Genomic DNA, 9973 nt, shown 5'->3' on the forward strand with positions numbered 1-9973 from the left:
TACGTACTTATAATTGTCACGTTTGTACGCCATGAGGCTGATACCCTTCCATGGACCTCTTGTACAACAAACTCAAGTGCTCCGCAAAACACCAGAAGAGAACACAAACAATTCAATTTCAGACAACAAAAACAATTTTGCAAGACAAAACAAACAACTCACAAACAAAAAACACTCACGATTTGACAGATTTCGCGATCGGCGTTTGAACTTCAATTTCAAAAATATTTGTTCATTACACAAAAGACAGCGCAAATCGTTATGGCTATTGCAAAGTTACGTGCGGAATAGGAAACCTTTGTTTTCCAAAACATGAATTATTTTTATCTTTATAGCTTTGCAATTTTAAACAGTCCGACAAACATTGGACCCAATTTGAAAAAAAAAATCAAAGAAAACAGTATTTATTTCTATCATTTCTTATTCTGAAACTCAATTTTCCAAACTGCAACAACGCAAAAATATTCCAAATTATTTTCCAAACAACAATCTCAACTCAAAAATCACTGCTTTCTTACAAAAACTCAAAAAAAATCTAAAACAATATGATCAATTTTTCTTTCATTTTAGTTCTTATCAATGATTTCCAAAAATCTGTCCAAAAACATTTCACACAACCAACAAGATTGCTTCGCTCGATTTGTACAATCAAACTTTGAACTTTTTGTTCCTGCATTGAAACGCTTGGCAAATGATCGCTCGACACAATCGACTTCTTTAGCGATGACAAAACTGAACTTGACTTTTCCATGACTTTGCAAAAACAAAAATCAACCAATTTTCAACAAACACAAAAACCACGAAATATTCGCACCTTTATCCAAAAATTTATCCAAAAATATCTACCTTCAATTGCACAATATTTCCCGAATTCCAATTAGTGTTTCAAAAACAACCAAAGACTCGAGGGCACCAATTAAATGTAGCGACTTTTTAGTTATGTTGAGAAACTTACGGTAGTATCCTATATTCGTTTAATAAGTAACAAAACCTAAAGTCGCTGAGTGAGTCCTATCCGGGCAATTATAAATTCTATTCTGTCCTTAGGAAAAATCAAACACTACAAATGTATCTCTTTAGTATATGTTGGGTTAAGTGTAAAAGATGAGCGTTAATAACTATCACAAACAAGAGTTAGCAGTAATATCGTCATTAGACAAATCTACTTACAATATTATTGTCAAATCATAACATGTTACTGCAATAACCACGAATCAAAAACTGGCATATTAGAACCGAATCGTTCTCAAATATATATCACAAAAATCAACACAATTTAGCAAAGTCATCACGCTAACAATTCTTTTTCTGGCCAAGTTGGTAATCTAGAAACACAAAAGTCCATCAGTCATTCAAAGACCTGCAGACGAGGCCAGCAGGAAATTGCTAAGTAAACAGTACGCGGGACTGGGCGCCCAATTATCTCCTCGAGTGACCATAGCTTCAGGCAGCGAATTTCGCTCGCACGCACAGGGTACATTAACATAGTATGCTCTAAATGACCGAAATAAAGTCTTGGTAATGTACATGAAAAAGATAGAAAGGAACAGACAATAACTACATTAATTTTGAAATACAAAAACACTTTAGAATTATCGCCGTCCTAAAACCTATTTAACAATTCGTAATAACTCCTAATGATAGAGGAACTTTGAGATTATATGCTTATGACAATTAACAATTTTATGTGTTTACTATGTTGATAAACATGTAACACACAACATTACCACTGTTTTATAATAGCAAACAAACAATGAAAAACAATGTGTCTTAGCAATTTATTCAGATTTTCTTACAAACCTTCAAGAAATTATTTTGGTGATTGGGAACTAAAGTTAAAGGTTTATACGTGGGCAAATACCAGCACCTCACAAACTGAAAAAAATATCACAGAATCACAAATCACCTGTGATTCAGTTTAAAAAGTATGGCAGATATCTCTCTGGTGCGTGACCAAACAAATCTGAATTTATGAGCGCACCAATAACTAAAAGCGCAAGACACAGTCCAGGCTTTGGAGCGTTTGTACATTTTCAGCTTTTTTTGGTAATGCGACAAAAAAAAACCTGCCTTCCGCGTTGAAATCCAGAAGTCGTTGTTCACATCGACCACATCTTTCAGGGTGCTTTATGAGAGATTTTAAGATATAAGGGGGTTAATCCGAAGCTATCTTGTCATTATCCAGCTTCATATAGCAGTTGTGGCATCAGATGAAGACCTCACCCACTGCAGAAGAAATTGTGTAATTTTTTTTTTAAGCACATTATAATTTGAACTTATAATAATAATTCAGAACCACTTATTTAACATATTGAAAACTGAGGATTGCACATTTAAATTTTGAGGGGTGCAAGTTTGAAAAAATCAGGAGGGGGGGCAACTGCCATGCTTTGAAATATTGATTGGTCTAAGTAATTTGACATCCTAATATACATTGTAAACTTTTAAAAAAACTTATTCTTCAAAAAGTAAATTTTCGAAAACATTTTGCAGTACAACATTATAAAAATGTATTCATAATAGCCTTTTTATCATTTTGATTAGATTCTACATCCATATTTGCGAGGGTGGAATTAAAAACCCGATGTTGTGATTCCAGCAGCTTTAACATCGCCACCAATTCCACATTGGCGAATGAGATTGGTTCTAAACTTCTTTGTGCTTATAGCTCGGCTTCAAGCAATGTTATTGCTTTGAGTGTCGTTAAACTCGAATGCATTAGCAGCATTATTGTGAGTCATGCTGAGATATTTCTCTCTGACACTTCTAGCACTCCAACCACAACCAGCTTAGTGCTAGCAAATATAACCCTCTACAATACAAATATTAGATCAGGAGGTTAGTTCTTTACAAATATTTGCTAAAATATCTGTGTTAGCTATTTATGGTAATATTTTTTACAGCATCAAGTGGAATCGTAACTTTTAACGTTGTGAGAGCATCAAGTAATGGTTTTCAAGTGTCAGCAAATGAAAGTGCAACAGCTGACAAAAGGTGCGTTCCGTCAACTGAGCGACAGTTTGTTGTTTACAACAAATATGGACAAGTCACAAGTTTCACAATTTCAACTGCAACAGTAACAGAAGTATTAAATATAACATTTCAAATAAATGAAGGTAAACTTAATATAAATAGAAGTTTGCATAGTCTATATTTTAGGTTAAAGGAAATAATTTTGGTGCAAGTTGTCTATTATCTTAAAATAAGTTTACAAGGTTAAGCCAACCTAATTGTGTCTTAGGTTATATTTTTTAAAACTTAAAAGTTAAGAATTTTGTGGAATTATCATATCTAGAAGAAATATTTTTTATGTTTCTGTAGCTGCTGCAGAAACTTATAACAATGGAATCCTCTCTGTGAAACCAAACACAATTTATGCTTTGAAGCAAAATTATCTGATTCGAGTTTGCATTGGTGGACTCGAATATTATGACCGAGTTTTTACTTCTACTAGTTCTCTTGCATCTGACAACATCGTCATTCTACATACTTCAGGTAAGCAGGAGTTATAAAACATACCAATTACTATCAAACAAAATGGCTTTTTGACTAGCACCTGATAACATTTTTGCTAAAAAAACAATATTTGGAAAGTACTAAAATGGTGGTAATTAGTTGGCTATTTTCAATACATGTTATATTTTATAATTGGTTGCTAAATTGTCAGACAAAAATTCATATGATCTATATTTGTTCAACTTACTGATTTATTTATCAGACTTTTAAAATTACTTGCATAAATTATTTTGTTTGTTATTTTAGGCAACATATGATTTTTTCTTCACGCAGCTGTTTCAGTTTCATCGACTGCGTTCAAGGTAACTGGTGGAGCTGATCAAACAGCATTTATTCGCTTTCAATCCAATATTGTTGCAAGAGCTTCCCAATTCACATTTACATACACAAATGACGTTGGTTTAATATCCACTGAAACTCTTAATGAGGGGTTCCTAGATTCTTCCAAAATATTTCTAATAGTAAGTAAATCAATTAAGCACATGCTAAAATAAAATATAATTAAAAAAATCCAAGGTCTATTCCTTCTATAGTCACATTTTGATGTGGTTCTACTTGCTCCCCTCTAAGCCTGCAAAGCTCAGTTGGTAGAGTGAAAATTCCGTTTTAACCGAAGTCATGAGTTCAAACATCATCTTAGGCTATTTGGTTTCTTGCATAAAAATCCCTACTTGATTGACTCGTTGAGTTAGTCTGTTGAGACTTACAGTAAGCTGTCCCTCTACTAAAAAATTATGCAAACCCAACATATTGCAAGCAAATGTTTTTTTATGTGCAAATTTTAGAATAAATAACTCAATTTTATATTAAAAACACTTTATTTTAATCAAGACATTTGTCAAAAGAAACTAAGACCGGCCAAGTCATGTTCAAAAGACTTAAGCAAAGTCAAAGTAGTTTGTTCAAAAAGACCTAAGTTAAGTCACTTTAAAACCGCGACTTAAGTGCCCTAGTCATTAAGCATGTTTATATGCACCATTCGCGGGCAGATTAGATTTAGGTTCAATCCGGATTGAAAAGTAATCTCTTCCAGCGTTGTAATTACATGGCGCAAAATTCAAGCCAGCTGAAGTGTACAAACTGCACTGATATGCATTATTACATATATTATTCCAGTAAACTTATGACCCACAACCGATTTTTCGGCTTAGGCTACTACTTGCGTTAGCAATCTATTGCTGCTTGTTCGTTTTAATAACCCGAATATAATAAAAACAAGAATTACTTTCTTTATGTTTGCTGATTAAGTACGTTTTTGGGAATAGATTAACGAAATGGATTCAAATCCAGGTTAAACGTGCATATAAACGGGCTTAATGTAAAAATACAAGGGATTGTAAAAAAGTTTTTGAATAGTGCTTGTAATAACTCTAGTGCAATGGGTGTTATAAGCAAAAAAAAACATTTGTTCAATACCAGGAATTAGGATTTTTAGCTATTACAAACAAATATCTTGCTGCAAAGTAAAAATTATAGTTTAGTTTTTGACAACTAAAATGTGAAACTTGAATTTACACAAATTTTATAAGCTGCTGCCACTTGTTGTCCAACAATTAAAGTGTTATCCAAACGGTACTTTCAACACTATATCACAAAAGCCCTTTTGCTACCCATTTGTAGAAATAAAAGGTATGATGCAATATTTATAAAGAGAAGATTAGAAAAGAGAAGATTTTTATTAGAACTGTTAAAACTTATTTAATACATTTTAGACAACAACAACAAACAACCAGTTTCCTGTTGGAATCGACACGAACATTAACGTTGTTGCATCTGCCAAAACTGCTCTCGGACAATTAATCAATTCCCCAACTACAACCTTTACTGGATATTTAAGTAACTAACTTACATAGTGGAAATACATTTTAATATCACTAAAATTACTTGTATAAAGAGTACCTGTTAGTTCAGTGGTTTTTAACCTTTTTTCTATGAGGGTCGCGCAGACAACCATTAAATACCGATCACTATTACAAGTGGCTATTAATTAATCATAAAGCTCTCAGACAATTAATCCATTCCCCAACTGCAACCTTTACTAGGCATTTAAGTAATTAATTTGTACAATCATTATATAACAACATATATTTAAAATAGCAAATGCAGGAATTTCTTGCTGATCGATATATAGTACATAAGCACACAATTACTTGTCATATACGCTATCATATTGTAAAATTGAACTTAGAATAAGGCTCAGTAATGCAAAATACATAAATAGTTTAATAAATACATGTCTGAAAATTATTATTGATTTTAGATGCATTTCAATTTCTTTAATTTATTAGAAAATGTATGACAGTAAATGTATGACCAAATTGGCTGACACTTCTAAAGCCAAGCTTCCATTAAAATAAAAGTAAAATAGTTTAGGTACTTTGGAAATGGCTCACTAATTATAGAAAAGTGCCTTTAGACACTGTGGCTCAAATAAACAGAATAATAAATGTTTTTTTTAGACAGTGGGAGTTTATGTTCTTGCAACGCCAATGCATTATGCAGCACCACCAATAGTACTACAGCATCATGTACATGCAATGAAGGTTACAGTGGCAATGGTGCAACATGCACTGACATAGATGAGTGTACAACCAGCAATCCATGCAGCGCAAATGCAAATTGCACCAACACAGTTGGCAGTTACACCTGCTTATGCAATGCTGGCTACACAGGAACAGGAATTATTTGCACAGACTTGGATGAATGCAAATATGGAAGTCACAACTGTCCTGAAAACAGGTTTTGCAGCAACACAAATGGAGGCTTTAATTGTCTCTGTTCATGTAACTATTCTGGTGACACAACAAATTGCACACAATTGGACGAATGCACTCTTGGTACAAACACATGTGGATCCAATACAAATTGCACAGATTCAACATCAGGTTATTCATGTCAATGCAATTCTGGATATTCTTTAAATTCATCAATTTGTTTGACAACAACTTGCTCAGATATTAATGAGTGTACTAATACTTCAAATTCATGTCTTTTAAATGCAACCTGCGTCAACACAGATGGTAGTTACTCTTGTGCCTGCAAGACTGGTTATACCGGTGATGGTTTCAATTGTTCAGATATTAACGAGTGTAGTATTGGTTCACATTCATGTCATTCAAATGCAACTTGCACCAACACAGATGGTAGTTACACTTGTGCCTGCAAGACTGGTTATTCTGAGTATGGTTTCACTTGTTCAGATAATAATGAGTGTGTTAATACTTCAAATTCTTGTAATTCAAATGCAAATTGCACCAATACAGATGGTAGTTACACTTGTGCCTGCAAGACTGGTTATTCTGGTGATGGTTTCAATTGTTCAGATATTAATGAGTGTACTAAAGCCTTAAATTCATGTCTGCCAAATGCTACTTGCACCAATACAGATGGTAGTTACACTTGTGCCTGCAAGACTGGTTATACTGGTGATGGTTTCAATTGTTTAGATATTAATGAGTGTACTAATACCTCAAATTCTTGTCATTCAAATGCAACTTGCACCAACACAGATGGTAGTTATATTTGTGCCTGCAAGACTGGTTATTCTGGTGATGGTTTCAATTGTTTAGATATTAATGAGTGTCCTAGTGCTCTAAATTTATGTCTTTCAAATGCTACTTGCATTAACACAGATGGTAGTTACAGTTGTGCCTGCAAGACTGGTTATACTGGTGATGGTTTCAATTGTTCAGATATTAATGAGTGTACTAATACTTCAAATTCTTGTCATTCAAATGCAAATTGCACCAACACAGATGGTAGTTACACTTGTGCCTGTAATACTGGTTATTCTGGCGATGGTTTTAATTGTGTAGATATTAATGAGTGTAATAATTTATTAAATTTATGTCATTCAAATGCAACTTGCACCAACACAGATGGTAGTTACACTTGTGCCTGCAAGACTGGTTATACTGGTGGTGGTTTCAATTGTTCAGATATTAATGAGTGTAATAATGCCTCGAATTTATGTCACTTCGATGCAAAATGCACCAACACAGATGGTAGTTACACTTGTACCTGTCAGCAAGAGTATATTGGAGATGGAATCACATGTACACTCATAGGAGGAGAGGATGGTCCTTGTATCAGCCAGAATAATAATTCCTGTACTTGCTTGCCTGGCTTCATGCCATTCAAAAATGTTTGCAAAAGTATTTGTAATTTCTGTAACACTAACGGTGGAAATTGTAGTGATACACAAGCCTTGTGTTACTGTGGAGACCAACAGTGCGGAGAAATGGAACTCTGTATTGACAATAATATGTGCAGGTAGAGATTAAACGTTCCTTTTCCTTTAGCAAAAAGAGTTTACTCTAGCTTCTATTCCCAACACCCTGTGTTAGGTCAGTAAAAGTATTCATTAATAAATTCAGACACTGTTGTAATGATTTAAGTTAATGTCTTCTTTTAAGATGACCTGACTTGACTGAAGTCAATGTGCCAAACAACTTGCGTTAAAATTAAGGGTTTTTTAATAAATGTGTTTCAATAAAAAGGATTATTTATCGTAAAACAATTTGCTTGCTATATGATGCATTTTTCTTATTTTTCAGTTAAGATATGGCTCATTACCTGTCAAGCTTAACAATTTTAATAATTTAATGTTTTATATTTATGACTATTGACCAAAGGTTGACTTGCTCTTTTAATAACTTGCTGAGGGACTTGTTATTTTACACGTGACTTGACCAAGAATGAAGTTATTTTACAATGTCTTGGCTGCAACAATGGAGAATAGTATATTAAGTTTCGAAGACTAAAAAAATTTTTTTAAGGCCAATAAAAGAAGAGTTTCAAAGATTCTAAACAAAATTGTTATAATATAACATATTATGGTGCATACAGCAGAACTGGTTCAATAGATCTGCATAACTGTTTCAGCTGCAAAGAGGGTTATGCAAAAACAGAAGATGATGGTATATGCCACCGTAAGTGTAGCATGTGCTCTGACAGCAATTGCATGGCAAATTGCACCTGCGGCTCAATTAAGTGCAAAAGCAATGAAGTCTGTGCATCAAACCTGTGTACAGCAAAATCGACAGGTAAAAAGTTGCAAGGTAAACAAGTAAAATTTGAAGAAACATGCACATAGTACACTTGGGTTATCACAAATCAGAAGGTACTCCATTTGATTTTAGCACAGGAATGTGCTTTATGGTTGAGAAATTGAAAAATAGCAACCAGACCCTATTTCCTCCAAACTATGTTATTTACAAATTTTTTTGTTAATGTAAATTTTAGTTTCTTTTGTTTTGGTCCGGTTTACGAAAATATCTTTTTTATTAATATTAAAAAAAAATGTATGGCCACCAGCTACTGTTTGTGGTTGGTGATTTATTATTTTTTGTTTTTTGGTATTAACAAAATACAGAAGTTTTTGGGTGTGGCTATTGAATCCTCAATTAATTCTCTCTCAATTTTATCAATAACAGTTTAAGATGCACTTAAACTAAGGCTTTCTATAACTATACCGCTTGATCTGTCCCACAGTTTTGCCATAATTCCGCTTCAAAACTTGCATAACACGCCTGTTCAGCCATTAATTATTATTTATAATAATTTCTTATTTTTGCTTTATGTGACCCCACAATTCAGATTGTTACACATCTCTTACACTGATTTCATTGTGCATCAATGATATCAAGTTTTTTTTAACGCATATAAGAAATCTGTTCACTGAGAATGTGGCGAAAGAGCTTAGCTCAGTGCTCTTCAACCAGGGTAAGGGTGCACCAAAATATGCATGGGGTGCACCTTGTACTAAAAGCTATACAAGGGTGCATCACTAAATTTAACTGAACCATCAATATTTGACTTCTTAAAATTGCTTGAATGCTGTTTTATGAAATGAAATAGTACTCGCAAACAGCCTGCAGTCGTATCCGAGCTCTCACCGACAGTGTGTAAAACTTTGGCAACTCCGCTCGGTTTAATTGTCATGGTGATATTAATATCACTTTTTACCTCAGTTTACCTTTTAAATAAACACGGTGCATGAGTTGGTTACAACAACTTTAAGGGTTCACCAAACCAAAAAAGGTTGAACAGCACTGACTTAGCACACTGATTTAACTGCACTCCTTAAAGTCGTAAAAAATCTAATCTGCATTTAGCATATCAACCGCCAACGTATGCTTATTAAAATACATGTTAACGACCGCACAATTATTGATCGACAGCCGCAGGTTGGACACCGTTGTTCATACATAATATGCATGTTACATCAATTTTAATTAGCAGCCTGCAATTAGTTCTTTGCTCTTTGTAACCATCATACAATTTTGAGTTGTGCAGCTGTTTTATTTTGCAACTTCTTGATTAAGAAATGTTAAAAGCAAAATGTTTTTAGATGGGAATGATCCACGGGGAACTCTTGCAATCTGTCTCAGTGGCCTTCTTACCATATTACTGGCTGGACTGGCTGGAAGATGGAGGTATAAGAAAAACCTTGTAA

At 33.8% G+C, this 9973-nt stretch overlaps 1 protein-coding gene across 1 annotated transcript; it reads left to right on the forward strand.

Moving 5' to 3' along the window:
* The first annotated feature begins 5962 nt into the window (after positions 1-5962).
* Positions 5963-9973, forward strand: LOC146157596 (uncharacterized). The gene is made up of 4 exons (XM_083388269.1): positions 5963-6730; positions 6791-6905; positions 8401-8561; positions 9869-9973. Exons 1-4 carry the CDS (start codon positions 5963-5965, stop codon positions 9971-9973), a joined length of 1149 nt encoding a protein of 382 aa, XP_083244395.1.

The sequence above is a fragment of the Ascidiella aspersa genome, chromosome 4, assembly GCF_963924565.1.
Source record: "Ascidiella aspersa chromosome 4, kaAscAspe10.2, whole genome shotgun sequence".
Classification (NCBI taxonomy): domain Eukaryota; kingdom Metazoa; phylum Chordata; class Ascidiacea; order Phlebobranchia; family Ascidiidae; genus Ascidiella; species Ascidiella aspersa.

Excerpts from the sequence above, each read along its gene's own strand:
- LOC146157596 (XM_083388269.1), top strand. The coding sequence starts at position 5,963 with ATGTTTTTTTTAGACAGTGGGAGTTTATGTTCTTGCAACGCCAATGCA. Across the intron at positions 6,731-6,790 it reads GTTCAGATAATAATGAGTGT|ACTTGTGCCTGCAAGACTGG; the intron begins GTTAATACTTCA and ends GATGGTAGTTAC. Across the intron at positions 8,562-9,868 it reads GTGTACAGCAAAATCGACAG|ATGGGAATGATCCACGGGGA; the intron begins GTAAAAAGTTGC and ends AAATGTTTTTAG.